At 43.5% G+C, this 19,804-nt stretch overlaps 1 protein-coding gene across 4 annotated transcripts in view; it reads left to right on the forward strand.

Moving 5' to 3' along the window:
* Positions 1-19,804, forward strand: part of PRKDC (protein kinase, DNA-activated, catalytic subunit) — a 186,913-nt gene that overhangs the window by 116,009 nt on the left and 51,100 nt on the right. For 2 of the 4 annotated variants that reach the window (XM_055286467.2, XM_055286469.2), the window contains exons 55-63: positions 4,541-4,714; positions 5,478-5,579; positions 7,321-7,528; positions 8,220-8,409; positions 10,047-10,247; positions 12,821-12,933; positions 13,984-14,115; positions 16,358-16,537; positions 17,802-18,007. In XM_055286467.2, coding sequence (XP_055142442.1) covers positions 4,541-4,714; positions 5,478-5,579; positions 7,321-7,528; positions 8,220-8,409; positions 10,047-10,247; positions 12,821-12,933; positions 13,984-14,115; positions 16,358-16,537; positions 17,802-18,007 — 1,506 coding nt within the window. The remainder of the gene's footprint in view (positions 1-4,540; positions 4,715-5,477; positions 5,580-7,320; positions 7,529-8,219; positions 8,410-10,046; positions 10,248-12,820; positions 12,934-13,983; positions 14,116-16,357; positions 16,538-17,801; positions 18,008-19,804) is intronic. The other 2 variants (XM_055286468.2, XM_055286470.2) reach the window with 1 other exon arrangement.

Genomic DNA, 19,804 nt, shown 5'->3' on the forward strand with positions numbered 1-19,804 from the left:
ATTTTTATGTAATTGTATGGTTTTGAGAGGTCTGGTATTGATTTCTATTTTTATTGTACTGTGGTCTGAGTGTGTGCTTGGTATGATTTTGAATTTTTTTTTTTTAATTTATTGAGGCTTGCTTTATGGCTGAGCATGTGGTTGATCTTAGAGTATATTCCATGTGCAGATGAGAAGAATGTACATTCTGGTATATTAGGTGGAGTATGCTGTAGATGTATTGGGTCCGATTGTTCAAGTGTCGAGTTTACGTCCATAATTTGTTAGTTTTCTGCTTTCCCAATCTATCTAACACTGTCAATAGAGTGTTAGTTTCCCACAATTATTGAGTGCCTGTGTAAGTCTCTTCATAGGTCTAAAAGAACTTATTTTATGAATCTGGGTGCTCCAAAGTTAGGTACTTATTTATATATGTAGTATAGTTAAGTCTTCTTATTGAATTGAACCCTTTGTCATTATGTAATGCCCTTTTTTGTCCTTTTTAACTATTGTTAGTTTAAAGTTATTTTCTCTAATAAAAGAATAGTGACCGCTGCACTTTTTCATTTTCTGTTTTTGTGATAGATCTTTCTCCATCTTTTTACTTTGAGCCTGTGGGTGTTGTTACATGTGAGATGGGTCTCTTGAAGAGAGAAGATAGTTGAGTTTTATTTTTTTAAATCCAACTTGCCACTGCGTGGCTTTTGAGGGGCCTTTAGACCATTTACATTCAAGGTTTATATTGATGTGAGGTTTTGATCCTGTTGTCATGTTGTTACCTGGTTGTTTTGTAGACTTAACTGTGTAGTTGCTTTATAGTATCTGTGGGCTATGTACTTAAGTATGTTTTTGTGGTAGCGGGTATTGTTCTTCTGTTTCATGTTTAGCACTCCCTTAAGGACCTCTTACAAAGCAGGTCTGATGGTATCAAATTCCCTTAATGTTTCCTTGTCTGAAAAGGACTTTATTTTTTCTTTCCTTATGAAACTTAGTTTGGCTGGATATTAAATTCTTGGTTGGAATTTGTTTTCTTCAAGGATGCTGAAAATAGGCCCCAGTCTCTTCTGGTTTTTAAGGTTTCTGCTGAGAGGCCCGCTGGTAGCCTGATGGGGTTCTCTCAGTACGTGAGCTGACCCTTATTTCTAGCTGCCTTAAAAATTTTTTCTTTTGCGTTGACCTTGGAAAATCTGATGACTATGTGTCTTGGGGCTGGTCTTGTATAGTATGTCACAGGGTTCTCTGAATTTCTTGAATTTGCATGCCCACCTCTCTAGTGAGATAGGGAACATTTTCATGGACTATATCCTCAAATATATTTTCCAAGTTGTCTCTTTCAGGAATTCCAATAAGTCATAGGTTTGGTTCTTTTTACATAATCCATTATTTCTTAGAGATTTTGTTTAAAAATTCTTTTTTCTTCATTTTTTTTTGACTGGGTTGATTCGAAGGACTGGTCTTCAAGCTCTGAGATTCTTTCCTTAGCTTCGTCTATTCTTTTGTTAATGTTTCCAACTGTATTATGAAATTCCTATAGTGAATCTTTCAAATCCAGAAGTTCAGTTTGGTTCCTTTTCTTTTCCTTTGTTTTGTTTTGTTTTGTTTTGTTTTCGACAGGGTCTTGCTGTGTAACCCAGACCGAAGTGCAGTGGTGTGGCCATGACTTACTGCTGCAGCCTCAACCTCTCAAGCTCAGGTGATCCTCCCATCTCAGTCTCCTGAGGAGCTGGGACCACAGGCATGCGCCACCATGCCCAGCTAATGATTTATATTTTTGCAGAGATGGGGTTTCATCATGTTGCCCAGGCTGGTCTCAAACTCCCCAACTGAAGCAATCTACCTGCCTCAGCTTCCCAAAGTGATGGGGATTACAGGTGTGATCCACCACGCCTGGCTTGTTCATTCTTAAAATGGCTATGTTGCCTTTTGACTCTTGAATCATTTTACTGGATTTCTTGGATTGAATTTCAGCCTTCTCCTGGATCTTGAGCTTTCTTGCCATCCGGATTCTGAATTCTATTTCTGTCATTTCAGCCATTTCAATCTGTCTAAAAACCATTGCTGAGAGGCTAGTACAGTTGTTTGGAGGTGAGGAGATACTTTGAATTGCCAGAGTGTTTGCACAAATTCTTTCTCATCTGAGAGAGCTGGTGTTCGTTTATCTTTTTGGAGTTGCTTTTGCTTGGATGGGGCCTTTTGTTTTCTTATTCATCATTTTGCTTGAGGGTTTAACTGTGGTGTATGCTGAGTATAGTCGATTGGCTTCCTTTCTGGGTGTTTTCAGCGGGCTAAGGCTCTGTATAGGATCTCTCTTTGTGCTAGGTTCCTGCATTGGGTTTCACAGGTGATGGATACTAGAATAATTTTTTTTAGTGATGTAATTCAGGCTATGATCCAGTATATGGTGCTTAAGGGTAAGGGCTAGCAGACAGACTCTTAGATTACAGTGTGTTCAGCACAGTGCTCTGTGCTGGGGGTAGGGGAAGGGAGATGACCCCCTCACCAAGTTCATTCCCAGGCCTTAGAGGAGCCCCTTCCAATCACTAGCACCATACTCACATTTCCTGAACCCCAAGGGGGGCCCTGGTGGGTTGTGCTCCCCATCCCTTAGCAGTGGCCTGAGCTGAAGGTTAGGTCACCAGGAGACCCGCAGCATTCTGGAGGCCCACTGGTCCTCTGTGCTTGGCAAAGTCAGAGAGGGTTGTGGGGTATGTCTGTGGGTGGTCTGTTGGTATAGTAGGTCAAGGGTGGGGGATCTCAGGGCAGGGTGATGTTGTCGTGGTTGTGTAGCTGGTGAGGTGCCCACAGCCTGGAGTTTTTTGCCCAGCAGACAGTTGTGGGCACTGCCCAGCTCACGTTCCCTCAACCAAGTCTGCTGGTGTCTGCCCCTGTAGCTAGCCTGACCACCCAGTTTTATGCCATGCTTTCTGCGCCCAGATCACTGGGCTGTTAGGTGTTTAAGGCCACAGGGTCCCTCAGGCAGATGCAAAGCTGGCAAACAGGCCTCACCCTTCCCAGACCAGCCTTGTGGAAGGGGACTCACCCAGCACTCATGCTGGAACACAAACCCACGTCTCACTCTACGCAGTGTTCTAAACAGAGCTTATGTTCTGGCCACAGATCTCAGCTCTGTATTCCTGAACGATGTGCTTAGACCCTGCGGGGCAGAGACCAGGCCCACGGCTTTGTCCTCTGTCCCCGTGGAATCAAGCACTGTGCTGGGGTGGCCGAAGTGCTCCACGGCCACTGGCAAAGCACTCAGGCTGGGTAGTGGAGGCTGTGCTGTGTGTATGCTCTTGTGGGAGCAGCTGGGGTTGGGAGTGCCTGGGAACTTCACAGATAGAATGTTGATCAGGCTTTCCCCAGACCCACAGGAAGGACAGCCCTGCTCTTTCCCAGCCCAGCATTCAGCAGGGGCTAGAGTGACTCAGAGCAAGGTGAGAACCTGGGGGCATGGGTGCCTGGGGTTGCATTTTGCTGAAGCTGCCCCACACTGAGTGAGACCTGCTGGGCTCCACATAGGCTGGTGCTCTGCCTGTGCCTTCTCTCTGACAGTTCCCTACCAATTCAAATGTCTTTGGGGGTTGTGGGATCTCTTGTGGCTAGTATCCCAGAGGTCCACGGTGAGCATGGGGTGCCCCATAGTCACTCCACTCACCCCTTGCTTAGGACCTGAATAGGGCCAGGGGCAGGTCTTGGCACCCAGAGACTCTGTGCAGGCTTCCCAGCTTCCTCCCTCTTCAGCCTCAGTGTCTGTGTTGCCTCTCTCTATTGATGCTCAGTGCTTTCTTTCCAAAGATCTCTTCGAAGCATGTTGGCTTACTCATTTTGCTCTGTTTTGGTGGGAGAGGCTCTCCTGGCTATGTCTATTCAGCCATCTTGTCCCCTTCCTATGTAAATATTTTTACACAGCAATAAACATGCATTGTGTCAGTAACAAAGAATGTATGTCACTGTCCTAATATCCTTACATTCACTGAGTATCTACTGTGTGAAGCATTCAGCTGGGTGCTATAAGGAGTGAAAACAAGGAAATAGATATTTGCCTCATTTAGAGCTCAGATTGCACTTCGCTGTACACCATACCAGGTAGCACTTGAAGTCCTTTTAAAAAATACTTTGCCATTATTAGGTTTTTCTAAAAATAAACTTTTTATATTGAAGTAGTTTTGTATTTACAGAAAAGTTGAAAGATAGTACACATAATTTCCATATACACCCTTTACCCAGCTTTCCCCTCTTACATAATCTTGGTACATTTGTCAAAAGTAAGAAATTAACATTAGAACATTACTATTTACCAAACTAGACTTTACTTCCATTTCACCAATTTCCTTCTAATATCCTTTTTCTATTTCAGGATCCAGTGTAGGATAGCACATGAAGTAATTTGTCTTATATTTAATAATCTAGTCCATGATTATTTTAAGAATATAAGTTTTATATAAATATAGTGTTATCTATTATAACTAATTTTAAAACGAAGAAAAAGTTGCCTGTCATACTTTGAAAGTACAATAATAAAAATAGCTAAATTTGTGTGTTTTTAAAATCTCTCCCATAGAGATGATGAAAGACAAAAAGTATGTTTGGACATAATTTATAAGATGATGCCAAAGTTAAAACCAGTAGAACTTCGAGAACTTCTGAACCCCGTTGTGGAATTTGTTTCCCATCCTTCTACAACATGTAGGGAACAAATGTATAATATTCTCATGTGGATTCATGATAATTACAGGTAAGCTACACATTGACTATTTTATTTTGTTATTTTTTTGAGATAAGGTCTTGCTCTGTCGATGAGGGTGGAGTACAGTGGCACACACAGGTCACTGCAGTCTCAACCTCCTGGGCTCAGTTGATCCTCCCATCTCAGCCTCCTGCGTAGCTGGGTCTATGGGTGTGCACCACCATACCTGGCTAATTTTGTTTATTTTTTATGGAGACAGGGTTTCGCCTTTTTGCCTGGGCAACATTAACATTTTAGGGATCATTTGGGTCCCCTTAGCAATCTGGAACATAATAACACATTTTTTTTTTTACCATATGATTAATAATTAAAATATGTATTTTGGTATATCTAATTGTATCCTTTTAAAAACTCATTTCCCATATGTGTGTGAAATAATCAGAGTGAAAAAGTGTGGTGTTGTGCCTATAAAACCTATTTTCATAGTTGTCCTTTTAAGATCTTGCAAAGGCTAAGGAGATGAACTCTGCCAGGACCACCGGGCACTACCACACCACCACAGCTGAGCGTCACAGGACTGCTGGGCCTCCTGTGGGCCCATCCTCCTGTTCCACTCTGCTCCTGCTGGGAGCGAGGATGGGTTCTCAAGGCTTGTGCACACACCCATGAGTGGGGCAAGCTGTGATTTGGAGATGTGAAGTCTAATGGGAAAACCAGCCTTTTAAAATTGAATTCTAGATGGTGTTACTGTAGTTGAACAAAAGGGCTAGAAGAGAGCATTAATGTTGTGACATTTTGCTGTTTTCTCAAGCAGAGATCCAGAAAGTGAGACAGATAATGACTCCCAGGAAATATTTAAGTTGGCAAAAGATGTGCTGATTCAAGGATTGATCGATGAGAACCCTGGACTTCAGTACGTGCTCCCCCTGAATAACTGGGCTGGGACAATTAAATGTTAAGGGTATTGCTTTCAAAGGTAGCACAGAGTATTTTTCAGGAGTTTTAGAAATGTATTTGCAGTATTAGCATTTTCTCTGCTTTCTGCATTTCACAATATTTAGTAAAAGAGTATTTTAAAGCACATTATGAAGAGTAAGGCTTTACAATCCTGACAACTTAAAAATAACACTCTTGAAAAAGTCGTATGGACCAAATGCTCTATGCTAGGGCAGTGAGTTAAAGTGTTTCAAAATGAAAAGAAAGTCTGTAATGACAGTTCTTCTGTTTCCCACTTAACACACATAGTTCAGATAATGCTGTAAGTATTAATGTTGAAAATAAAGTGTTTGAAACCTTAGAAATGAGAGGAAACTGTAATATTAGTTATATATGAAAGTGTGAATGATGATTGTTACCCTCTAAAATGCCTGTCCTGAGTAAGTCAGTTATATGTGTTTCTTACCAAATACTGACTATATAAGAAGAGGGGTAAACTTTTTTTTATTATTATGTTTTTTAGAGATGAGGTCTTGCTGTGGCACCCAGGCTGGAGTGCAGTAGTGTAACTGTGGCTCACTGTAGCTCTGACTCCTGGGTTCAGGTGATCTCCTCCCTCAGCCTCCTGAGTAGCTGGGACTACAGGCATAACGCCAGCAGTCTTGGCTGATTTTTTATTTTTTGTGAAGATAGGGTCTTGCTATGTTACCCAAGCTAGGCTTCAATGCCTGGCTGCAATCCTCCTGACTTGGTTTACCAAAGTGCTGGGATTTTAAATGTGAGCACTGCACCCAGCCTCAATATAAGAAGCCATATACTTTTTATATGTTTCTGTATATTACTTATTTTTCCATTCTGCTATAATTTAAAATTCATTGAGCTTCTTAAAATTGTATTTGGATTTGATATGCATTCATAAATTATAAGACCTAATTTGGTATGTATGTATATATGTATGTATGTGCACTAACTACATACATACATTTATTTTATTTTATTTTTTTGAGATGGAGTCTCACTCTGTCACCCAGGCTGGAGTGCAGCAGCACGATTTTGGCTCGTTGCAACCTCCGTCTCCTAGGTTCAAGCGATTCTCCTGCCTCAGCCTCCCAAGTAGCTGGGACTACAGGTGCGTGCCACCACGCCCAGCTAATTTTTGTATTTTTAGTAGAGACGGGGTTTCACCATGTTGGCCAGGCTGGTCTTGAACTCCTGAAGTCAGGTGATCCACCCACCTCGGCCTCCGAAAGTGCTGGGATTACATGCCTGAGCCACCGCACCTGACCCCTAATTTGGTATTTAATTAATATATGTTTTGAGTATTTTATGGCAGTAATTTTTATAATGGATTGTTTTGGCAAGGCAGTGAAGGATTTTGTGTACTTTCTTAAATTTTTTTTTGTTTCAAATAGTTAATATTATGTACTCATCATTGAAAACTTCCCAGCGAATAGACATAAGAGAATAAAATCACCCAGTTTCTCCCCTGCCCTCTGTGGCAATAAAAAATATGTTACATTTTTTGTAATATTCTCTTCCTTCAATTGATATGTTTCTTAACTCAGACTATATTTTTGATATAGTTGAATGTGGTTTCCCTCTCTGTTAAGCTTCATGTGGGTGAAGAGCTGTGCCTTCTCCACAGGACACCCTGTACAGCACATTCTTTCCCATTTGCCATTGTCTAAGCAATATACTTTTTTCTCTTTGCTTTTCAGATTAATTATTCGAAATTTCTGGAGCCATGAAACTAGGTTACCTTCAAATACCTTGGACCGGTTGCTAGCACTAAATTCCTTATATTCTCCTAAGATAGAAGTGCACTTTTTAAGTTTAGCAACAAATTTTCTGCTCGAAATGACCAGCATGAGCCCAGATTATCCAAATCCCATGTTCGAGCATCCTCTGTCAGAATGTGAATTTCAGGTAATGTGGTCTTCTCTCTCATAGTAGTGAATATTATAAGCTTTTCCTGTTCATGAACATTTTTAATAGTTTTGACTGGCTCTTTGCCTTCTCGGAATACTCACACTTTCCTTTCTGAAAAGGAAAGGGAAGGCTCATGCCTCTGCTTCAGCCACCTGGAGGTCCCCTGGCCTCACCCTCTTGGCCTCCACTAGATTTCCCTTGTCAGGATCACCATTGCTTTCCCTCCCCTCATTCCTCCCAACCCACAGTGGATGCTGAGCTTCTGCTCTCTCGCAGCAGCCTTAGCAGTGGGAACGATGGGCAGGATGCAGAGAGCTCCTGGGGTAGGGCCCCTCCTGTCCCGCTCACAAGCTCAGGATCTGTCCCAGTGGCACGTGTGTTTGTGGACAAGCTGGGTCACTTGACTCGTTGCATTTGGGTTGTGGTGCTGAGCATATCAAGCCTTTTTATGCAAACATTAAGAAAGCTGGGTTTTCTCCCTCGATAGTTAACTAGTTTTTTCTAGTTGGCAAATCACTTAGTTAAACCTTTTAAATTAGAGAAGGTTCTTCTTCAGCTGCATATGAAGTAACGGTACAAATATGCTGATGGTACCATTAGATTTTAAATAGAAATGTATCAGTGTTCCTAAAAAAGGAGCATTATTTCATTTGAAACTTTATTTCATTTGAAACGTTCTTATGTACAGGAATATACCATTGATTCTGATTGGCGTTTCCGAAGTACTGTTCTCACTCCGATGTTTGTGGACACCCAGGCCTCCCAGGGCACTCTACAGACCCGTACCCAGGAAGGGTCCCTCTCAGCTCGCTGGCCAATGGCGGGGCAGATAAGGGCCACCCAGCAGCAGCATGACTTCACACTGACACAGACTGCAGGTAACAGTGACCCTGCCTGCCGGCCATGTATACAGCACCCTGACCTCTGGGCAGCTTCTGTCACAACAGTGTTGGGCTTTTGCGAGAGAAGTAAGGGATAATAGCAAAAAGCATTAAGAACTCAAGGAAGATGTCAGTCAAAAGAGGGGGTTCCTATGACAGTCAAACTCATGGAAACAGAAAGTAGAGTGCTAGGTGCCAGGGTGGGGAGGAGGAATGGGGATTTATAGTTTAATGGGTACAGAATTTCAGTTTTGCAAGAGGAAAAGTGCTGTGGAGGCAGGGTGCCGTGACTCATTCCTGTTGTTCCAGCTGGGGCAGGAGGATCAGTTGAGCCCAGGAGTTCCGCACCAGCCTGGGCAACATGGAAAGACTCATCTCTACAAAACAATTTTACAAATTAGCTGGGCATGGTGGCGCACGCCTGTAGTTAGTCCCAGCTACTGGGGAAGCTGAGGCGGGAGAATGGCTGGAGCCCAGAAGTTCAAGGCTGCAGTGAGCTGTGATCACGCCACTGCACCCTACTACCTTGGGCAAAAGAGCAAGGCCCTGTCTCAAAAAAAAAAAAAAAAACCCACAAAGCAACTCTGGACATGGAAGATGTTGATGGTTGTACAGCAGTGTAAATGTCCTTAATGCCATTGAACTGTGCACCTAAAAATGATTGAAATGGTAAATTTTATGTATATTTTCTTTTCTTTTTTTTTTTTTTTTTTTTTTTTTGAGACGGAGTCTTGCTCTGTCACCAGGCTGGAGCTGGAGTACAGTGGCACAATCTCGGTTCACTGCAACCTCTGCCTTCTGGGTTCAAGCGATTCCTTTGCCTCAGCCTCCTGAGTAGCTGGAACTACGGGCGCGCACCACCTCGCCTGGCTAAATTTTTATATTTTAGTAGAGATGGGATTTCACCACATTGGCCAGATGGTCTCGATATCCGGACGTTGTGAGCCACCACGCACAGCCTGTTTTGCTACAATTTTTCTAAAAAAGAAATGGATTATTTCTGACCGGAAAAATCAGGGAAAGTTTCGGTATATGTATGTTTTGGTTTTGGTTTGGTACAGAAAAACATAGTGCAGCAAATTTAAGACATCTTATCACCAAAGCAGAGTAGAGGTAAACCAAATTCATTTACTAGATTTACAGTTATTAAACTATTCTTTCTCAGATGGTTTAACTGCTTCCTTTGATGAGCAAAGTACAAATTGTAGAGTAACATATCTTAATCCTTTTATATAAACTCTTTAACGTTTTTCCTTTATGTAATTTTTTTCACATTTTGTTGGTTCTGGAAGTGGGACTAATTTGAATAATCACAATTGAAATTCTGTGACACTAATATTAGAAGTCAGGGGCTCTTAGCACCTTTCAGTAGATAACAAAGTGTTATTCCTGTGGTGGGAGCAAGTGGCGTGTTTCTTACTTTACAAATGGGGACACTGCTGTCCAGGGGCACTGAGGCCCATGTACCCAGTTTTCCTTGGGGCATACCCTGGGACCTGACAGAGTCTCTGCCCAGGGTTGGAGGTGAGCACGGAGGCCTAGGGTGCCACCAGGTGTGTCCTGGCAGGTGGTCCTTCCCCATGCACAGAGCTGGGTGGTGCTGAGTGCCTGACCTCTCTGATTGCATGTCGCAGATGGAAGAAGCTCGTTTGACTGGCTGACTGGGAGCAGCACTGACCCGCTGGGCGACCACACCAGTCCCTCATCTGACTCCTTGCTGTTTGCCCACAAGAGGAGTGAAAGGTTACAGAGAGCACCCTTGAAGTCAGTGGGGCCTGATTTTGGGAAAAAAAGGCTGGGCCTTCCAGGGGACGAGGTGGATAACAAAGTGAAAGGTAAGCTGGGTTGCCGAGTGTGCTTAAAATAGCTTCCCCACTAAATTACTGCAGAGCTCAGGTCTGGGGACATTTCTGACTGTATCCATGTTTCCTTCTCATTCGTAATCAAGCCCCTTAAAATTCAGTTAATGTTGCCTAGGCACTTACCATGCTGAAGACATTATTTTCTGGGAGTTCCAGAAGAATCCTTCAGTAAGTTATACTCGATCCATTGTTGAGTGACCTTCTGGAGCATTAGGAGTGGGTGAGGCATTTATAAAGGAGTGATTGTAAGATGAGGTGAAATTAGCAAGCATGGTCTAGGGCTAGAGGGCTTAATACAGGTGGAGAACCGGGAGAGCGTCCGAAAAGACTGGGTGAAGGAAGAGCGTTTGAGAGGAGCCTTGGAGCTGGGGGTGCGGGAAGGGAAAGGATGAAAAGAACAGGGATGGAGAAGTGTCAGGGTGGGCAGGCTCAGATCGATTGCACAGTCCAAGTGAAGGGATGCTTCAGGAAATGCTAGAGTAACGGCAAAGGGTGCTGTGAGGCCAGGCTTGTGGGTGTGGGGGTGTGTGTGGAACTTCAGCTTTAGGAAGCAGCCTTGTAACGCACCAAGCAGAGGAAGGCACGGGGACTGAATGCCCTTCTCTGAGGTTTGTGTGGGGCAGAAGTGGAGTGATGGGGACTGGAGGCAGGGACCACAGGCACCAGGACCTAGTCTTGGCTAACAGATGACCAGAGCTAGATGGGGGCCGAGAGGCTGGAAGCAGCTGTTTGTGAGAAGTGCGGCTCTGGGAGGGAACAAGGGCCCAGAGGAAGGACATGTGCAGAGAGGAAAGGGCCCATGACAGAACCCTGGGGGAGCGCCAGCAGGGAAGCTCAGCTCTGTGGAAGTAAACTTAGAAGAACTTAGAAGCAAAGCTCCCTGCCTTCTTATCTAAATGTAGGAACTAAAACACAGGCAACATAACTTGCTTTACTCCACCACTCTCTCATACTTTTCAGTCACAAACCTGTGACCCACACACAGTTCTCTAAATGGAACCAGGAGAGGTCAGTGTGGCCCACCTTTTGGTATGTGCTGTGAGTTGAAGGAGTGCTGGTGGCGGTCATTCAGGTGGAGCCGCCTGGGTGCTGAGAATGAGGTCAGCAGCAGGGAGCTTTCTCTGGGAGCTGATGGCTTGGTGGTCTGGCTGGAGTGCTGCTGTGGAGCTCCATACTTGCGGCCCCCGGACTCCCTGCTTTGCAGGGCTGTGGGTGCCAGGCCTGGTGCCATCCTCCTTGGGGATCCTTTGTGAGTACATGGGTCTTTTCTCTGTGGATGCTCTCGGGATCTTCTCTTTTAAACCAGCGTTCTGACATTGCACACAAGGTCCTTGGGCATAGGTCCATTTCAGTCTGTTTTTCTGGGCATATGGTGGGAGCTTCCAGGCCGCTCTCACCTTCCAGTTCTGGAGCATCATCACAGGTGATTTTGTTGAGTTCTTTATCTCAGTTTGCTGTTTTCTCTTTTTGGAGTCCTAGTGCTTAGATATCACACCTGCGTGAGTGTCTTTCTGAGGTGTTATATTTTTTCCTTTGCCTCTTTTCTGGGAAATCCCTTCAACCTTATCTTTCAACCTGTGCTTTTAAGTTATGACATGTTTCAGTTTCCATGAGCTTTTTTTCATGCTCTGAACATTTCTTTTTTTTTTTTTTTTTTTTTTTTTTTTGAGACGGAGTCTCACTCTGTCGCCCAGGCTGGAGTGCAGTGGCGCAGTCTCGGCTCACTGCAAGCTCCACCTCCCGGGTTGACGCCATTCTCTTGCCTCAGCCTCTCCGAGTAGCTGGGACTACAGGCGCCCGCCACCACGCCTGGCTAATTTTTTGTATTTTTAGTAGAGACGGGGTTTCACCGTGGTCTCGATCTCCTGACCTCGTGATCCGCCTGCCTCGGCCTCCCAAAGTGCTGGGATTACAAGCGTGAGCCACCGCACCCGGCCTGAACATTTCTTTAGTTCCTACTCTTGTCTTTCTGATAAATGATCATGTTTTGAAATTTTTTCCTGCGTGATCTGCTAACAGTTGCTCTTTCCTTGTTGCTTACTTTGGCTTCTGTTGTTCATATTTGAAGCCTTCCTTAGAACCTGTCGTGATTTGGAGGTTAAGGCTGGTGTCTCCTGGTGGGGTACTAAACAGACGTTTGGTATCATACGGGTTAGGAGTGCTGCGGTCACATGTCCCTGGTCAGGTTGCCACAGTCCCGAGGGAGGCTGGTCTGCACCGAGTGTTGAGCCTCCAAGGCAGCTCCTCTCTTATTCAGTTAGCCAGAGGCAAAGCACTCCCGGGCGAGTTGGGCGGGGGTTCAGAAGGTGGCTGCGTGCCCTCCCTGGGCCTCCCTCTGGAGGGGCCTGGCCCATTCAGCGCTCATGCCTGCTGAATCCACTGCTGAGCAGTTCCAGTTGCCGCTGTGGCCCCTGCTCTCCTGCTCCCGGTTGCTGCCTCTGCGGCACCTCTAGGTTTTGTCTTTGAGGAAACCCGAGGTGAAAATGAACCAGCAGAGCCAAGTGTCTGGGCGGTGGGGAGTAACTGGGCCTGCTTTCCCTCTCCAGGTGCGGCCGGGCGGACGGATCTACTGCGACTGCGCAGACGGTTTATGAGGGACCAGGAGAAGCTCAGTTTGATGTATGCCAGAAAAGGCGTTGCTGAGCAAAAACGAGAGAAGGTTTGTATCTTGTCAAGAATTTGATCAGAGTGATGCAGTTTCTGTCACAGGATACAGACGAAGTGAACAAGCTTCCTGCCAGACGCTGGCTCCAATGTCACCTGCAAACCAGGTGGCGGGGCTGCTCCGAGCCAGCCTCCTGGGGCTCCCCCACAGGGATGCAGCCCCCGTGGCGCCCTGGTGGGGGTCCAGGAGTGCGTCCCGTTCTCTCTGCGGGTGGAAGCGTGGCCTACCTCAAGGCCCGCGCCCTCGCAGGACTTCACTGGCCCTCGCTTCAGGGACCAATGCGGCGGGAGGGCAGCTGGAGGCTGGGACCCACGGGGCCCCGAGGACGGGTGGCCTGGAGGGCCTTCCCATGGCGTGGAGACTCCATAGCCGCGGCGTCCATTCCGCCTAGAAATGGCTCATTAGGATGCATTTGTAAGAAGGGGGTAGGACGGATCGTTAAGAAAAATCCCTCGCGGTGGCTCCAGTTCAGCGCCAGCCACCGCTGCCACGGGAGCGGCTCCATCCACATCTGGGTGTGAAGCCCTCGAAGTGGGGCGCTGTGCCGGCCCCCTCCCCAAGCCCTGCCGCCCAGCCATGCTTGTGGAGCATGAGGCCTCCCGGGCTGTGCCCCCGGGGCACTATTTTGCCCCCTCGGAGGGGAGCCTTGGGCTCTGCAGCTGCCTGGGAACAGAGGCAGCCGGAGGGCAGGACCTTGGGGCGGAAGTGGGCACCGGCTGCCAGCCTCATTCTCAGTGAGACTTTTCAGAGATGCAGCCCTCCAGCCGGTTTTTAAATACTTCTAAATCAAATTTTCCGATTTTATAAATATTCTGATTATAGGGAATGTTTAAAGCCTTTCCACTGCTTGTTGCATAGTGATTTTATTTTGGATGCAGTGTCTGCCCTAGACGTTTGTAAAGTAGAGTGACTGAGCCTCTGCGAGCATCAGTTCCCACCGCTTCGCCTTTGTGGTTCAGGGGATCCTGGCAGCCTCATAGCTCATGCACGACTAGTTTCCTTCAATGAGAATGCTCATCTTCTTCTTGGTTCTGGTGCTTATAGGAAATCAAGAGTGAGTTAAAAATGAAGCAGGATGCCCAGGTCGTTCTGTACAGAAGCTACCGGCACGGAGACCTTCCTGACATTCAGATCAAGCACAGCAGCCTCATCACCCCGTTACAGGCGGTGGCCCAGGTCAGTTCTTGCCGCTGCGTTTTCTGTTGACAGGTTAAAATCTGTTTCCAGTTTAGGGGTTTGCCTATGTGAGGAAACATGGCTGAGGCGGTCCTGCAACACAGATGAGGTGCTGGTTTGTCCTGAACAGTGGACTTGGTGTAAAGACCTTGCTCCAAGTCCTGGCTCTGCCATTTCCTACTTCCATGACTTCTTTACACATGCTGAGACTCTGAGATCATCACTGCTGAAGACATTATTTATCGTTATTTATCAGGATTACCACTGCATTTGTCTGAACAAAGGGAGCATAAATGAAGGAATTTGTACCTAGCACTCAGGAATCAGTGGATTGTAGACATGGAAACCTGTCTACCATGTGTTAACAAAAACAGCAGGTTATGAAACAGGTGTAAAAGTGTACACACCAGTAAAAGACTCGTGCCAGTGACTTATCTCTTTATGGTATAATTATGGGCGATACTTTCTTTTTTCCTAAACCACATTCTCTGGGTGCTCTATTCTGTTCCATTGGTCTGTGTGTTTTTGTACCAGTACCATGCTTTTTTGGTTACTGCAGCCTTATAGTATTGTTTGAAGTTGGGTAGTGCAGTGCTTCTAGTTTTGTTCTTTTTGCTTAGGATTGCTTTGGCTATACGGGCTCTTTTTGGTTCCATAAGAATTTTAGAATAGTTTTTTCTAGTTCTGTGATAAATGATCTTGGTAGTTTGATAGAATTAGCATTGATTCTGTAGATTGCCTTGAGCAGAATGGCCATTTTAATGATACTGATGCTTCTAATCCGTGAATATGGAATGTGTTTCCCTTTATTTGTGTCGTTCTTTTGTGATTTCTTTCAGCAGTGTTTTTTAGTTCTCCTTGTAAAGATCTTTCACCTTCTTGGTTAAGTGTATTCCTAGGTATTTTATTCTTTCTGTGGCTGTTGTAAATAGGATTGTGCTTTTGATTTAGCCATATTTTCTAAAATTTTATATAGTAATCACTAGAACTTCTTATAATAAGATAAATATATTACTTAAAATAAACAATAAGGAATAAATCAAATTTGTTTTAGTCATACATAGCTTTTATCAAAGTAATTTTTTGCATTTGATAATTAGATTTACTTTTTAAATATTAAGTATAATCTTAAATCAGTAGAATTTCACAGTAAACTTTTCAAGTATTTAATTTTTGGCTATGATAACTAAGTGTAAACCATTGCTTTTAATGTTCTTTTCAACAATATGCAAAAATCACACTTGATTTAACAACATTCATTTAATAATGTAATTTGTTCATAAAACATCAAAAATGGATTATCATTATATTGTAAGCATAATTAAAATAGGTCTTAGACAGGAAAAAAGAAGATGATCCCAAAAAGCAGCACAAGTCTCACCTCCTTCAGAAGCAAACGTGTGGCAAAATTAACAAAAAGATATTAACAGAATTGACCTGTCAATTATAATATGATAGAAAACTTATTAACAGGGAAGATCCCTAGAAGATTACACAAAGTAATTTTTAAATTTTATTTATCATGCTTTCATGCCTCCATTTAGCAAAGATAGACACTATATGCCAGGAACTTTTGTTGGTACTGATGTCACAGCATGAATAAATAAAGAGAGTATCCTGTGGCCATGAAGTGTGCGAGGGTTAGGGCTGTAAATGATTAAGTAGTGTGCTGTTTGTGGGAGCTGATGCTCAGAAGAAGCCTCTGATGGTTTCAATAGTTTAAAGTGGTCAGGTGGTGGGACCTTGAAAATTAACACTGGCATTTTATTTAAGCTCATCAGTTATTTTAAGCTTTACCACGGTGCTGATAGGAGGAAAATACCTGAACATTTAATCTTTCTCTGAGATTTTATGAAGTGCTGCACTAAGCCCTGGCTGCACATCATCTGGGCTAATCTTCCCCACAGCCCAATGTGATGTGTTCTGGTAGCCCCCATTTAAAGATTGGAGACCCAGACTCAACTCAGGAGAGAAGCTGTGTCATTATGTATTGATTAAGCCAGCTTTTAAATTCATCTCTCTGGACCAGAAGTCCATGTTTCCATAACATACATCAAACAGATATATTTGGTTAAATTCCAAATGCTCCCCTTGTCAATGCCTGCTAAATCTTTCCAATAGAATTGAGAGGTATAATAGATGTGCTTGCAACAGTTTGTATTTTCCAAGCTTTGATAGTATTGGTGATTTATAGCATTTTTGCTTCAGATCCTAATTTGTCTTTGTTTTGAATTTTTTACAGAGAGACCCAATAATTGCAAAACAGCTCTTTAGCAGCTTGTTTTCTGGAATTTTGAAAGAGATGGATAAATTTAAGACACTGTCTGAAAAAAACAACATCACTCAAAAGTTGCTCCAAGACTTCAATCGTTTTCTTAATACCACCTTCTCTTTCTTTCCACCTTTTGTCTCTTGTATTCAGGTAAAGTCTGCACACACTTCATCAAATATACATTGTTTGCTGTGGCTTCACATGGCCTTTCCGTTATCACTATGTTTCCCGTGTTGAAACTCTTAATAACCTGGTGTTTAACAGAGTAGATGTACTATTTGGGTTACCACTTCCCAAATGGGTAGATGTAATTTATTTTTTCCCCCCAGAAAAACCGATATGTGACAGAATAACCAGAAATCAAACATGTTATGTTTTATTTTGTAGTAAGCCAGTCCCTTCAGTGTTTTTGGTGAAACCCTTCGTTTATTTAGTCATTTTTCCTTATGTAGTATTTCACCAAATTCGTTCTACTTCCTGACTGCTATCAAAAGGTGTTGACTGAGTACCCGCCTGGCTTTGTTCTAGGTGGTTGGGCCACATCTATGCAGAGGCAAAAATTCCTTTCCTCCTGACCTTACATTCCCATTAATAGATGGGTAATAGGCAACCCACAGGGAGATGTAGAACGGGACATTAGGTAGTAGTAAGCGTCATAGTACTTGAATAATAGGGAAGTATTAAAGCAGTGTAAGATAGTAATGAAGCAGGTAAGCAGGTGCCTCTTGATGGGGTAGGGTGTGAGTGCCTAGATGCAGTGGTCAGAGAAGTCCTTTCCAAGGCAACACAGCCTGAGCAGAAAATCTAATTTAATATTCAGTTACTACTTATATATATTTGTCAGAAGATTATTTTTCATGTAGGAAATGTTTTCTGTGCCAAAGTATGGATTATATAAAATTCCCTAGTAGAACATCTTTTTGATTCATTTTAGTATTTTTGTATCTAGTGACCTTTTCTGAAATAATTACTAATTTATATTCTTCAATATTGTTTATCGGTAGTATCGGTTTACAAACAAATTGGGTAATATTTTTGTGAAATTAAATACTTAGTTTTTTTGTTTTATTCTTTTTGATGGAACGAGAAACTGTCAGTATAAATTTCTTTATACATTAGCTCCGTTTTTTATTGGTTTCTGATTTACATGTGTGTGTGATCTTCATATTTTGATAGTGCTTTTCTTGCTTTAAATAGATCCCTGGATTGGAAGTGTAAAATTAAAAGGTCATTTCCTCCTTTGAGCAAATTGAATATTGTTGGAAAATTTGTTAATAGCATTACACAGAGAAACTTCTGGTGATATCACTACTCACATTGGTACCTTTTATGTTTAGTAAAGTATGTTACTCCTTGTGAAGACATGGTCCAAGTACCACAAGCTAAACAGCTGGTTGTATGTGTGGTTTCACAGGACATCAGCTGTCAGCACGCAGCCCTGCTGAGCCTTGACCCAGTGGCTGTTAGCGCTGGTTGCCTGGCCAGCCTACAGCAGCCCGTGGGCATCCGCCTGCTAGAGGAGGCTCTGCTCCGCCTTCTGCCTGCTGAGCTGCCTGCCAAGCGAGTCCGCGGGAAGGCCCGCCTGCCTCCTGATGTCCTCAGATGGGTGGAGCTTGCTAAGTAAGTATGAGGTCAAGTGCTCTTGGGAGCACACTGGATTTGACCAAAGCAATACGGAAAACACTTGGCTTCATTTGGCAGAAAATGAGCTAATAAAGTTGATAGTAACACTAATGTGAAATTTAAAAGAAAAAAAGTCTTTCAGGCTGAGTACCATTCTCAAAGGCAAGAACAGTTGCCACAGCAAGCAATGTCTTGCTCAAGGAAAGAGAATGTTATTTAAACCTGCTGGTTTCTTTCAGCATATGATTTTTTGGACTCAGTCTTATTCACCAAGTTTAGTTTCCTGTAAAGTGTAGCTGTGAATCATAGTTCCTAATATTTTATGTTATTTCCTGCTTCACTACACTGATTGGAGGATGATTTAGTATTTTCAGCAGGACTCAAGATTTTAGAAAGAGTTTAAATCGGTTAGTTTATTTGGGATAAACAGATTCCATTTTCTAGTTATAACATTTTCCATTATGTCTGATTCTTCCCTTATCTGTGGTCTCATCATATGAAAGCCTCATTCTGAGGAGGTTGTTAGGTTAAGATTGAAATTTAACTTGAACTTCATTTTGTAGTGCAGATTTTTAGAGCTTTAGGTTCTAAGAGAAAAGATAGTAAAAGTAAGGGAGGAGATCCTTGTGCTTCATGCTGTTTTGTAGTTAATTCATGTCTGTGCTGATAGAGCACTGAGTGTACAAGGTGCTGTGCCAGGCACCAAAGAGACATGAAATTGGATTAGACATTGATCACAGACTCACAAAACTAGCAATCTAGTAGGAAATGTATGTACTTTACACATAAATAAATCATAATTGAAGTAGGAGGTGGTGAGCACTGAGATAGACAAGATAAAATGCCAGGGCCATTCAGAGAGGGCCTCTGAGCTATGCTGATTTTACCTAGGAACCATTTCCTCCTGTTGCTTCAGATGTGTAAGTGAACAGGAAGTGACACCTTGTATGTTTACTATTTCCAGGAGTGGTAAACATATATAATGTGTATTTGCTAAGTAAGTGAAGCAAACAACTTTTAAGGGCCTAAACTTTAAACATTTTTTTCTAACTGTATTAACTACATTGTCATACTTTTGTGATATTTTTGCATTCCTTGCAGAGCATTGTGAACATAGTTTAGCTTTTTTTTTTTTTTTTTTTTTTTTTGGGACAGTGTCTCGCTCTGTGGCCAGTTGGAGTGCAGTGGCGTGATCTCGGCTCACTGCAACCTCCACCTCCCAGGTTCAAGCGATTCTCTTGCCTCAGCCTCCCAAGCAGCTGGGATTACAGGCACGTGCCACCACGCCCGGCTAATTTTTGTATTTTTAGTAGAGATGGGGTTTCACCGTGTTAGCCAGGATGGTCTCAATTTCCTGACCTCGTGATCCGCCCGCCCTGGCCTCCCAAAGTGCTGGGATTACAGCCGTGAGCCACCGCACCTGGCCTTAGCCTTTTTTTTTTCTTTGATATGTCATGGCCATTGTTCTAACCATGTTATAGTGAATATAATCCAGGGACCTGGGAACCAGCATAGGGGTATGTAGGTGATCTCTTTCCTGAGTCTATACAGAATGTAGCTGTCCCTCTTCCCTGACTCGGGCCATGAGCTGCTGCTCCATCACCTACCCACCCACCCACCTTTACTGCTGATTTATTACCCTTAACATTCTGTAATCAGGGCAATAAGAGAGCCGCATCTACTAGATTTTATTGAATCCATAATTCATAAGCTCTAGGAGAGAACCTTAGGGCTCTTTTGATGTAAATGCAAGAGACTTAGTACCCAGAAGGGAACTGAACGGCAGGAGAACTA

This window comes from Symphalangus syndactylus, chromosome 7 (genome assembly GCF_028878055.3).
Source record: "Symphalangus syndactylus isolate Jambi chromosome 7, NHGRI_mSymSyn1-v2.1_pri, whole genome shotgun sequence".
Taxonomy (NCBI): Eukaryota; Metazoa; Chordata; class Mammalia; order Primates; family Hylobatidae; genus Symphalangus; species Symphalangus syndactylus.